The sequence below is a fragment of the Bubalus bubalis genome, chromosome 10 (assembly GCF_019923935.1).
Source record: "Bubalus bubalis isolate 160015118507 breed Murrah chromosome 10, NDDB_SH_1, whole genome shotgun sequence".
Classification (NCBI taxonomy): domain Eukaryota; kingdom Metazoa; phylum Chordata; class Mammalia; order Artiodactyla; family Bovidae; genus Bubalus; species Bubalus bubalis.
This window is the reverse complement of record NC_059166.1, coordinates 21,973,576-21,987,087: the sequence shown is the minus strand read 5'-3', so window position 1 is coordinate 21,987,087 and position 13,512 is coordinate 21,973,576. Positions and strand designations below refer to the sequence as shown.

General features: G+C 38.4%; 1 protein-coding gene across 15 annotated transcripts in view; it reads left to right on the top strand.

The window, feature by feature from the left end:
• Window positions 1-13,512, top strand: part of UTRN (utrophin) — a 561,026-nt gene that overhangs the window by 468,183 nt on the left and 79,331 nt on the right. For 14 of the 15 annotated variants that reach the window (XM_025295004.3, XM_045161922.1, XM_044924139.2 and 11 more), the window contains one exon: window positions 12,668-12,729. In XM_025295004.3, coding sequence (XP_025150789.3) covers window positions 12,668-12,729 — 62 coding nt within the window. Of the gene's footprint in view, window positions 1-3,044; window positions 3,096-12,667; window positions 12,730-13,512 lie in introns of those variants that run through there. The other variant, XM_045161924.1, reaches the window with a different exon arrangement.

Here is a 13,512-nt window from a genome sequence, read left to right as displayed (position 1 = left end):
TATATTTTCCTTTTCCATCCTTGTGTTCATTATGGGTAATCCTGCAATACTGTTTTGGACCCCTTTCTTGCCTCCCAAGGGCACCCTCTGCTGCCCTAATTCATCAATTCCTAGAAAAAAAGATGAAGTTTATAGTTGTAAATGAAATCTTGGAGAGCAAGTAGTTGTTCTTTATAGCAGTCATGCAATTTATTTGCATAAACTGTATATACTTGTCTCATTATGTATGTACAGTCTAAAGGAGAGAATTAATGCTTATTTCTTTAGAGGAATTGTGAACCCTGCTTAGATGATGTAGGTGAAATATTTCTCCCCTTAATAAGAGCAGAGAGGAGTGGCAGCATGGGAAATTCAAATATCCAGCCTCACTAGGAAATCACAGCTAACAAAGGTATAACAACATCAAAAAAGAAATTAACATAAAACATTTTATCTTTAAAGGTTAAGGAAACTGATCCCAAAGCAAAATAAATCCACAACAAAGATATTTCTAACAATGAAAGATAACAGTTTTCTCTGAAAGGCTTCCCAAAGCAGCCCTCATCTCTCTCCACCTTCATCAGGATGGGAAAGGGTGTCTTTTTGATCCCCGAATTTTAAGTGGAGAAGTCTTTTTTTCCATAAATGGGGTTTGTGTTTTTGGTTTTAATGATAAAGAAATAAATGAAACAGAAATATAAGAGAATGTCCTAGAGAGTCTGCTTTTCTGAGAAATGATCTGTGACTTTATTTTTATTGAGAATAAAATATTTAAAACTCACTGGGCCAAATCTGCTGATGAGGAGGTAAGAATGAATTTGCTTTATAAGAAAATTAAGTACCTTGGGATCACTTAACCTCCTGGGCTTGGGGGCAGCTTCAGACAAAGAAGCGTACCTTAGCTCACTTGGAAACCAAGCAGCAGACTGCCTGCTCTGCAGCAGCCCCAAACGGGCAACTTCTAGAGTACTTACCAGTGTAAATGGTTTGTTGAGATAATTTAGGTGGAGCTGACGTTGTCTTAGAAATATATCGACTAGTTCAGGACTAGAGAAGATATCTTTCCTGCCATTCATCCATATGTTGCTGGTGCCAGAGATATTATAACCATGAAGTGGAATTTTGGCTTGGAATCTTCTGGATTACTCAGCTTCATTGATTTATAACAGCACCGTCAGTCGTACTGTACAATTTGATTTTTAGGGTCAGGGAAGCAATTAATAAATTTTACCATATAGCATAGGAAGGATCACTGAGGGATCATTAAGGAAAAAAAAATGATATCTGAACTTGAATTTGTAATGATTCAATTTTTAAAATAGTCACTACAATTAGCAAAGGTACAGAAGTAATAATGATCAAATAAATAGTGAAATAAATAGAATATCTTTTTCTGTACTGATTATAACCTGAAATGATACAGTAAAAAAAATTCAATACAACCCTATAGTAAAAATTAGAATTAATTTCTCATTTAAGATATATGTGAAATGGGACTATCTTCGTGGTCCGGTGGTTAAGACTTTGCCTCCCAATGCAGGGGGTGCGGGTCCCTGGGAGCTAAGATGCCATATGCCTCGGGGCTAAAAAAAACAAAACATAAAACAGAAGCCATATTGTAACAAATTCAATAAAAACTTTAAAAATGGTCCACATTAAAAAAAAACTTTAAAAAAATAAAAATAAATGTGAAAGAGAAAAAATAGTTCTGTTTAAAAAACTAAGTGATATAAGTTCAGCTTTGAAAAACAAAACTTAAAGGATACAACAATAAATTGAACTCTGGTAGGAACATAAACCTGAGGTTAAACCCTCAGGCAAGGGCGTACACAGCAGGGTCAGTGCCACGACGATCACCTATAGGTCTTCTGTTGGTTATGTGTTGGCTGAGGGTCTGATTCTCCCTAGTTTGAGGGCTTAAAGAGACAGGAGGGTAGAGCTGGGTGAGCTCAGGGCTTCCTTTGAGTTCTGGGCTGAAGTAGAGATATTACCAGAGTGGAGGTTCTCTTGCATTTGTCAAATGTTTTATTCTTGCAGTCAGTCTTCCACTGCCTTAAGACAATTCTAACCTCTCTCTCCGGTATCTCCCCTCACACCCAGGCACATCCACTTTGGTTATTAATCCTACTACTTTACTTAAGCACACACAAACAAACCTTGTCTTATTGTTCCATCATCCACATGTGGGGTGTTGACATGTATTTTGGGGTAGCTTTTACGTGCTTGTGTCTTTGAGCCTACTCCTACGTGTGAGAGAACTTTTAAGTGCATTTTTAAAAAACAAAATTCAGCTAGGTAAATTTACACATCTAATTGGCTTTATTCAACAATTTATGAAGTGGACAGCATCCCATTTAGTAAATGGAAAGCAGCTTCAAGGAACTGTACAAAATGGAAGGCTTTTATAGAAACTGGAGGGAAAGGAAGGAGCTGATAACAAGGAAGTTATTAGCCAAAGAAAAGAAAGGATTGTTTCAGGACAGGTCATCTTATTTTATGGGGAAGGGAATGTAAGAGTCTTCTTATATAGATTCCCTCACAAGTGCTAACCAGGAAATTTCAGGCTAATGGTTTATTCCACTCCTGGGAGAGGGTGAAACTGCAGTTGGGTTAGGTATTAAGTCTTGGTGGGGTTTAGCACAAGTGACTCCATTTTGGGTTTGTTGTTTCTTTTTAATAGCATTTTATAATTGAATCCAAGAGATTATCCATTGTTTACAACTATGTCTTCATTATCATGACAAATGAATGGCATTTTTTATGGTTGTATGATATCCATGGGATCATATATCTTACTTGGATTTTGAATAGAAAGGTTTTGTTTTTTTTTTTCTTGAAATCTTGACATTCACACTTTAAGTTTTTCCTTAGATTTATTCTTATGTTTCCAAAAGTGTGATCCTGGATTTTATGCCTTTAAAAGATTAGAGAATGATAGAAAGTATTGGTGAAGACTCAAGAAGTTAGATATAAACAGAGAAACAAATATGTTTACCCTCATACAGCATCCTTATCTACTACCCTGTCCCCTCCCGAGTCCGTTCAACCCTAGTGACACACACAAGCAAACACAAACACACAAGCATGCACACAAAGCATGAATCAACATTATGATAGGTGTATGCCATATTCTTCATATATTCAAGGATGATGAAACCAAGATTGAGGGGATTATAAATTCCAAAATGTCACCTCTTAGATCTTTAAAAAGATATTACTCAGATAAATGATATCACATGAGGTTGCCAAAATGTGTTTTAGTCTGTATGCTTTCATCACTTGAATGTAAATTTGATTACTTGGGAGCTCTACTTGATCCCTATATATAACTTGTATATGTAAACAAGGTGTTCAGATAGTGTACATTTTGCCTACATCAACTTCATTCTGGATATTCTGTTTTTTACATAGCATCTCTCAGCGTCTACTACAGTAGATAACTTACTTCTGAAGCCTCTACCCTATTTCTCTTTGCTTATGAGGAGAGGCGGAGAAGGCAATGGCACCCCACTCCCGTACTCTTGCCTGGAAAATCCCATGGACAGAGGGGCCTGGTGGGCTGCAGTCCACGGGGTCGCTAGGAGCCGGACTCGACTGAGCGACTTCACTTTCACTTTTCACTTTCATGCATTGGAGAAGGAAATGGCAACCCACCCCAGTGTTCTTGCCTGGAGAATCCCCGGGACGGGGGAGCCTTGGTGGGCTGCCGTCTAGGGGGTTACACAGAGTTGGACACGACTGAAGCAACTTAGCAGCAGCATGAGGAGAGGTCTAATGAGCTGAAGACAGAAAAGCAGGCATTCCACTTAACAACATGGAGTGCCTTGATAATTTTGACAGGACCAGTTTGGGTGGAGTGAGGTTAAAATCCAAATAGAAGTGACTTAAGTCCTGAATGAATCTGGAGGATGTGAACTATTCATAAGAAAATTTTGTAAAGAAGACAAAATGGGTCCTAGGTGGCAGGAAATGCAGATTCAAGATAGGGTGTGAGTAAGTGTGTGTGTGTGTGTGTGAGACAGAGAGAGAGAGAGATTGAGATTAAGGATGGCTAACCCTTCTAACATGGAAAAGAAATGCAAAAAAGCAAAATGGCTGTCTGGGGAGGCCTTACAAATAGCTGTGAAAAGAAGAGACGCGAAAAGCAAAGGAGAAAAGGAAAGATGAAATAATCTGAATGCAGAGTTCCAAAGAACAGCAAGAAGAGATAAGAAAGCCTTCTTCAGCGATCAATGCAAAGAAATAGAGGAAAACAACAGAATGGGAAAGACTAGAGATCTCTTCAAGAAAATCAGAGATACCAAAGGAACATTTCATGCAAAGATGGGCTTGATAAAGGACAGAAATGGTATGGACCTAACAGAAGCAGAAGATACTAAGAAGAGATGGCAAGAATACACAGAAGAACTGTACAAAAAAGATCTTCATGACCCAGATAATCATGATGGTGTGATCACTCACCTAGGGCCAGACATCCTGGAATGTGAAGTCAAGTGGGCCTAAGGAAGCATCATGACAAACAAAGCTAGTGCAGGTGATGGAGTTCCAATTGAGCTATTTCAAATCCTGAAAGATGATGCTTTGGAAATGCTGCACTAATATGCCAGCAAATGTGGAAAACTCAGCAGTGGCCACAGGACTGGAAAAGGTCAGTTTTCATTCCAATCCCAAAGAAAGGCTATGCCAAAGAATGCTCAAACTACCACACAATTGCACTCATCTCACACACTAGTAAAGTAATGCTCAAAATTCTCCAAGCCAGGCTTCAGCAGTATGTGAACCATGAAATTCCAGATGTTCAAGCTGGTTTTAGAAAGGCAGAGGAACCAGAGATCAAATTGCCAACATCCACTGGATAATCAAAAAAGCAAGAGAGTTCCAGAAAAATATCTATTTCTGCTTTATTGACAATGCAAAGTCTTTGACTGTGTGGATCACAATAAATTCTGGAAAAAAGGTAGGAATACCAGACCACCTGACCTACCTCTTGAAAAATCTATAAGCAGGTCAGGAAGCAACAGTTAGAACTGGACATGGAACAACAGACTGGTCCCAAATAGGAAAAGGAGTACGTCAACGCTGTATATTGTCACCCTGTTTATTTAACTTCTATGCAAAGTACATCATGAGAAACGCTGGACTGGAAGAAACACAAGCTGGAATCAAGATTGCTGGGAGAAATATGAATAACCTCAGATATGCAGATGACACCACCCTTATGGCAGAAAGTGAAGCGGAACTAAAAAGCCTCTTGATGAAAGTGAAACTGGAGAGTGAAAAAGTTGGCTTACAGCTCAACATTCAGATAACGAAGATCATGGCATCCTGTCCCATCACTTCATGGGAAATAGATGGAGAAACAGTGGAAACAGTGTCAGACTTTATTTTTTGGGGCTCCAAAATCACTGCAGATGGTGACTGCAGTGAAATTAAAGACGCTTACTCCTTGGAAGGAAAGTTATGACCAACCTACATAGCATATTCAAAAGCAGAGACATTACTTTGCCAACAAAGGTCCGTCTAGTCAAGGCTATGGTGTTTCCTGTGGTCATGTATGGATGTGAGAGTTGGACTGTGAAGAAGGCTGAGTGCTGAAGAATTGATGCTTTTGAATTGTGGTGTTGGAGAAGACTCTTGAGAGTCCCTTGGACTGCAAGGAGATCCAACCAGTCCATTCTGAAGGAGATCAGCCCTGGGCTTTCTTTGGAAGGAATGATGCTAAAGCTGAAACTCCAGTACTTTGGCCACCTCATGGGAAGAGTTGACTCATTGGAAAAGACTCTGATGCTGGGAGGGATTGGGGGCAGGAGGAGAAGGGGACGACAGAGGATGAGATGGCTGGATGGCATCACTGATTCGATGGACGTGAGTCTCAGTGAACTCCGGGAGTTGGTGATGGATAGGGAGGCCTGGCGTGCTGCGATTCATGGGGTCGCAAAGAGTCGGACATGACTGAGCGACTGATCTGATCTGATCTGAACCCTTCTACATTTGCATTCTGAACCTAGTCTTATTGAGAGAGGGGTTGATAATCAGCACAAGAGTTGTTTAGAAATCTTTGGGAAGAATTGGCCCTTCATAGGAAACGGGGTCACTTCTCATTTAAAAAACAGGGGGAAGCAGACAACATGGCAGATGTAGGGAAGCTTATTGATTTAGAGGTGGGAAGATGAAGGAATTCTAGTGTGATGATTTTTAGTTTTTTAGATGTAGTGTGAGATAGAGTTAAATGATACTAAGACAGGCGGGGAAATTTACTTAGGTTTGGGGAGTGAGATGGCGGCGGTAATTGTTGCCTTGGGCTCTGGGAAGCACTTTATTAGGGAATGTAGTGCATTTGCCAGCACTTGGACATTTGAGGTTTGAAGTCAAACATTTAAAGTAAAATCAGCCTGTTGAGTGATTTTCTCCAGCTGTATTCATGCACAGCTGCTCTGGTCCAGAGAAGACAAGTAATTGAGCTGATCCATGCTTCGGTTTTGCCAGGAGTGAGAGAAGCAAGGGAGATGAGGTTGTTTGTAATGATTATAATGATGGACCTCGGACTCAAATTTAGACAGCTTCATCAGAAATATTTTAAAACCTCAATCGTGCAAGTACACGTCCATATTAAGAACTCAGGCTTAAAATCAGACCATCTGGGTTCAAATTCCATTTCTACTATTTACAAACTATGACCTTGAACAAGTTATCTAAGTTTTTCCTAGGTTCATTTATTTGTAAAGTGGGGATAATATTGGCACCGAACTCAGAATTATTGTTTGGTTTTGAGTTTATATATAGAAAGAGTTTAGGAGAGTACTTGGTACAAATTGCGCATTCAAATAATAGGCCATTACTGTAATTAATATTACATATCCTCACCTAGTGTATTAGGTTTTACTGTGTATAGCAGTTGGGCTTCCCAAGTGTCACAATGGTGAAGAATCTACCTGCCAATGCAAGAGACGCAAGGGACGCAGGTTTGATCTCTATGTCGGGAAGATACGATGGAGTGGGAAATGGCAACCCACTCCAGTGTTCTTGCCTGGGAAATTCCATAGATAAAGGAGCCTGGCAGGCTACAGTCCATGGAATTGCAAGGAGTCAGACACAACTGAGCACATGTGTACACATGTACCATGAAGAAGAAATATTTCTCTTTCTGTGATTGTCTTAGCCAGAGCATTATATTCTCACACACATTTATATTTTACTTTTATATTTTTAATTAGCTAACTCACCTATAATGCTTTTCTCTTATGTATGTTACTCAGTCATATCTGGCTTTTTGTGACCCCGTGGACTGTAGCCCACCAGGCTCCTCTGTCCGTAGAATTTTCCAGGCCAAGAATACTGGAGTGGGGTGCCATTTCCTTCTCCAGGGGATCTTCCCAACCCAGGGATCAAACCTATGTCTCCTACATTGGCAGGGAATTCTTTACCACTGCACCACTTGGGAAGCTTTTTCTCTTATAAGCCTTTATAATTAAAATTGGAATGGAATGATAAATAGCAAACCCCACAAAATCCAGTTTCAAACATTAAATTAGATAGATAAGTAACAAGAAAGTGTGTGTTGGTTTTTGAATATCCAGCATCCCATCTTATCATCTTTTAATGAAAAAAATGAGACCACTCTAATGAGAACAAATGGGTTCAACAGATATCTTCCCCAGAGCAGTCTTTGCTTAGAAATCAGTATCATATTGATGTTATTTGTAAATTGCTATTGGTTCACTATATTATATACTGGGCAAGTGTTGTGGCCCAACAGTTTTTGTCTTCTCTTCATTGGTGCACAGTCTTATTTGTATTTACGTTTCTTTGGCTTGTAAGAACACATTATGAATAATAATAGCTAGAAGCATATGCTACTTATTAACTATACTGGTTTAATATTTCATCAAAGTCCATAAAATATAGAGTCATATGTTGTCCAAACTGGAACACTTAAGGATACAGGGACACTTTAATAACTATATGTGACAGCAGGTATAATACAGGACTGTCCCAAGTTTTGAAGGATAATTTAAAAAATTAGGTAATGGAGATCTAATGCACAACACAGTGATTTATAAAAACCGATACTGTATGATAAGGGCCTCCCAGGTGGCTCGGTAAAGTGTCTGCCTGCAATGCGGGAGACCCAGGTTTGATCTCTGGGTTGGGAAGAGCCCCTGGAGAAGGAAATGGCAACCCACTCCAGTACTCTTACTTGGAAAATTCCATGGACAGAGGAGCTTGGTAGGCTATAGTCCATGAGGTCGCAGAGTCAGACATGACTGAGCAACTTCACTTTCACTGTAGGATAAATTTGAAAGTTGCTGAGACTAGACTTTAAATGTTCTTACCACAAAAAAAGGAAATGATGATTGTGTGATGTGATAATGGTGTTAGATAATGGTATAGTGGTAATCATATTGCAGTATGCAAATATATCAAACCAACACGCTGTACACCTTAAACTTACACAATGTTGTATGTTAGTTGTATCATAGTCCAGGTGCGGGTTGGAAAAGACTTTCCAGGCATGAGACAAAATGAGAGGGAAATAAAGTTTATTAGAATGGGAGATGCTGTTAGAACAGTGGGCCTGTGAGAACCGACATTGAGTGGGGGTCCTTAGTCTACTTTTATACCCAGGGTACAAGGAGTGGGATAGGGGTCTTGTAGGTCATTTGCTGATTGGATGAGGCATGTATACTGGGTCAGGGAAGAGTAAGACAAATACTTTCTCCTTATGGGGCAGGAGGGGAGACAGTTTATACTGCTCAGGAAGACCTGAAATCCATTAATAGTTACAACATGGTGGGAGGGAGGGCCATAAGGGTCTGGTTTTTTCCATTCCTGCATTCCAAGAACCTCCTTGGTTTTATCTGCTCTTTCATCCTTGAGACACCACAAATTGTACCTCAATTAAAAATTTTTTAATTTTAAAATTTAAATATATAAAATAAAATTTAAACTATGGAAAACCTTGACTTGTACAAATATAAAAAGAGCATTCAGTAAATAATAAGAGAATGGGTAAGAAGTTCTAGCAGGTTCCAAGGAGAATACTAAATATTAGTCTTTATAGTTAAGTAAGGCATGCTGAAATGAATTAACAATGGATGCAAAGCTGACAGACCGGTCAGTATCCATCAGGACAATAATCACTTGCATTCGAGTGGACACAATTTGCATTTCTGTGGACAAAAAATCATTTGCATTACTATCAGTTTTCTTCATTTTGTAGAGTTTAAAATAGCTTAAAGATAATCGCAGCTACACAGGTGTATCACTCACTAATTTCTGGCCCACATCAAAGGCCTTCACAGTTTTCCCTGATGCAAGCAGGCTAGGCACCTGCTTAGTTATATGTCACATATTCTTGCATCACATGATCTGGACTTAACTCCTAATTGCTGCTTTGGTGGATTTTTTGATTTTTCATTTATTCTTAGACTCCTGTGTTGGTTCCCTCTTAAAATGAGGATTTTTAGTAACAAAATTGGAATTTTATTTTACAGTTTGTCAAGTTGTACAATATAAAATTCTACTCCTCTTTCATATTTGAGATTGGCCAGAACCTAAACTGTTGTTATTTTGGGGGGGGGAATGCTACTTTTATTCTGTTTTGGTTGCCTCCTCTGGGAGGACTGGAAGCATTTTGGCAGGAGGAACTGAGCAATCTGCAGCTGTTCAAATACTTTGAGCCTTTGGATTGATTGTGGATTTTGCTTTAAAACCCTCCCCCCACTTAAAAAAAAGAGTGAAAGAAAACCCAACAATCAATTGCATCTACTACTTTTTTTAAAAAAAACTGTTGTTTGGTAAGCTGCAATTTTACTTTTGTAACCAGAGGCTGTGTTTATTTTCAGCTTTGGCAGTTGTGCCTAATGAATCAACTGGTATTGAATTCACAAGGGGAGGTGCCGTTTCCCGCCCTCCATCTGTTTGCCAAATGTGTGTGTTCCCTCAACTCGTGGTGGTGGCTTCAACTAAAGAGAGCCATTAGCAAGCGGGTGTTCTCACTGATTTCTCAGTCCTCTGTCTGACTGCTTGCTGGTATTTTTCCCTTGTGGTTCCATAGAGGTTGTTTGCCAAAGCACCACACTTGTGATTCTAGAGAAAGTGTGTGTTTGTTTGTTGTTTAGGTATAAAGTTTGGCTCTGCATTACTTATAGTTTTAGTTTGATTCTTGAGCCTTGATTTGGTCCTTCACGATGGGGTGTCTGTCTCTAAGCAGTAGTGTTGCCATGGGGATTGAAATTACTCCAAAGAGGAGACAAGAGCTCGAGTGAATCCTAGTAGGCTCTCTTAAAAACTGGGAGCCTGTGATGAATTTCTTTGGATTGCACTCTATTTTCAGCAAATCCTTCTTTAATTCTTTTTCTTCCCTTTTCTTTTAAAATTCTTATTGGTAATAGGGAGGAAGCTGTTTTATTAGCAAAATTTGGAGGTATCTTTTTCATGTTTTACTTTCATTTGTATTAGGAGTCTTTTAGGTCAGTACTTCTTGAATGTGCATATGAATCACTTGAGATTTTGATGAGATGAAGATTCTGATTCAGTCAAAGTATGAGATTTTGCATTTCAATTCAGCACAGGCCACACTATGAACAGTAAAAAAAACACCTCAGGGCACATAACTTTGGTACTTTTTCCATGGTCTTTGGAATAATTTAGATAGTCAAAGGGTAGAATGATTTGGTTGGCATTTAGTACCAAAGTGTTTGGAGATATTTGCCTTCACACTGGTATCAGGAACCAGGTAAAGGAGTCAGACAACTTTCTAACTCTTCCCAAGATAGACCTTCACATTGAACATATGTTATTTTGTTTGAGATTTTGAAATTTCTAGGACATTTTACATACCCAATTTCAAATCTAAACTTGAAATTTTTTCCAAAGTAAAGTATGAGTTATTTGGGAGTTCTATTACTTGTGTACAAAAACACTGATTATGTTCTTTTTCCAGTGACATGCCTCACTTCTTGATATATTACTTAGGTTTTAAAAATAATTTCCCTGACATTTGATTGTATGAGTATTTTAATATCACTGTCTCTTGTGTACTGTGCGATTTTATTTAGCCTACTAAACAGTTTTATAAGAACTGAGTGTTATCTAGGAAGTCTTTTGAGTACTATTAAATGTTATTACTCTATTCTGACCTAGATAATGAACAGTAAACTATTTTAAATAAGGCCACTGACCCACTGAAGAGCTGTTCACCACATATACACACAAAGAAGGAACCTAATTTAAGCTGTACATTGATCTGTATTACCCTCACCTTATTCCCCCAAACTTATAATTAGTTTTGGAAGTTACTGAAAAAGAGAAGGTACAAAAACTTGCTTTTAAAGCAAAGGATAAGGATCATGAAAAAAAACAGTTCAATACTTATAAAAAATACTGGCTAACTGGAGGAGGCTGAAAGAAGAGTATGAAATTAAAATGGCAAAAGAGAAATCCATATGTAAGGAGAGTGAAGAATCTAGATGTTCATGAAGAGCATGTCAGGGAAGAGAAACAACTTTTTCTCCACTCTCTTAGGTTCAGTTATTGGGGGCCTGTGAATTAAGGTGACAAAGGACAAATTTGCAGGAGAAAAGAGTTTATTTATGAATGCAATCTGCATACAATGATGAGTAACTCAAAAAAGTGGTTAGAATTTAGGGCTTATATACCCAATGCAGTAGAGGAAAAGAACTGGGTAGAGAAAGGCTCCTATAAGACCCAGTAGGTTTCTTTAGGAAACACATGTGTTTCTTGAGGAGAACAAACATGAGATAAGAACGTTTGTGATAATATTTGTTTGTGCAGGTGTGAGTGTTTTTTTCTGTTATTTTCATAGCCCTGAAACTCTTGGAGAGCCTTGTTTCCCAGAAGATACTACTTTAAGCCAGATAAAGGAAGCTCTGACAAAGCTTCTTGCTCCATTTGTTGATTCTCAGATGTCTTCAACTTAAGATAATCTTTGTGCTAATCTTTGTACTCTAAGGGTGTGAGGTCTGAGTGAATCCCCACAGGAGAAGAGGGCACATTTACAGTGAAGAAGGAAAGACTTGAGGCTAAAGAGGAGGAAGACTCAGTGGATTGTGTGATGGAGGTGTTATTCACAGTTCTCCTCATTTCCCTCTTTGGAAATTTGATTAGGACTCCTAAAGTTAAACGACTCTTCAGAGCACTTCTGCTCTCAGAGAATTTATTCTGAATGAGAATCTACATCAGCCGGACACAGAGTTATTTTGGAGCCTACACCTGTCTGGCTGCCTCAAGCCTGAGGCTCCAGGGTCCGTGACAGTCACATTTTATACCTAGGTTTTAATCTTTAGCTGTAATTCTTTTTGAAACAGATAAAGCATATTTATTTATCTATACTGTCATGATATATTTGCTCAAACAAAAATCTAATGTTGTTTCATATACTAAGTATTAGGTTGGCCAAAGTGTTCATTCGGGTTTCCATAAGATGTTACAGAAAAACCCAGATGAGCTTTTTGGCCAGAACAATAATAACTGGGCCACATAATAACTGGAAAAACCCAAACAAGCTTTTTGGCCAAAACATTAATAAGCCTAAGTGATCCATCCAGGGGATAATTTTGTATGTATTCTTAAAAATTTGAATAAGAATTCACTTTGCATATTTTCTGTGTGGCAATTACTATTTTATACAGTCTTTTATTTAAACGTATTATTTTTTTTTCCCTAGTCATCAAACACAGACAACCTGTTGGGATCATCCTAAAATGACCGAACTCTTTCAATCTCTTGGTGAGTGTTATTTTAGTTAATAGTAATTAATTGACTTCAACAACTGAGAATTGTATTTCTTAAATGGGTTCTAGTCACCAGTTTTCCTTACATGGCATATTATGTTTACAGGACCATGTCACGGGCATGTAAAAGCAGTTGAATTTCTAAGGGCAAAGCAGTAAACAGATTTTACTTTTCTTAAGAGAACGTATGGCTCACAATAGCATGAACTCAAGAAGGTTGATTTTAAAAGAAGTATAATTGGTTTTACCTCCCTCATATTGTATCATCTTAAGCTTCAGCTTTGTGTGAAAACAAAAACAATAGAGTACAGCAGCCTGTAATCCACTGCTTCATATTTACTTTTTGCTCACTGTTTATTTATTAAATATTATTAAATTAGCTTGTCTAATTTCATTTTGTCTAAGTAGTCATTAAAAGCTAAGTTCACTTTAATAAAAATGCATGAGAACACGTGAGATGAGAATCCTAACATTGTAGATTTCTAGTAGAATATGGCTGTGAGCTGATTATTATTACTGCTTCTCGTAGGTCATTCCAATGGCTTTGAAAGAATTTTCTTACAGGGGATCTAAAGTGCCATTGGAGAAGGGGAGTGGCACCCCAAGGCGCTCATTCACACTGCCATTTCAGCAAGGAGGGGGCACTCCTTTTATCTCTTTATATACCAGGCTTCTGTGTGAGCTTTCTCTTGGATGAGTGAGGACAGTTACAAAGGTTGAACGAACAAAAGACAAACCACTGGATTGTTTTAGTTTGTAAAATGAGCACGCCAATGTT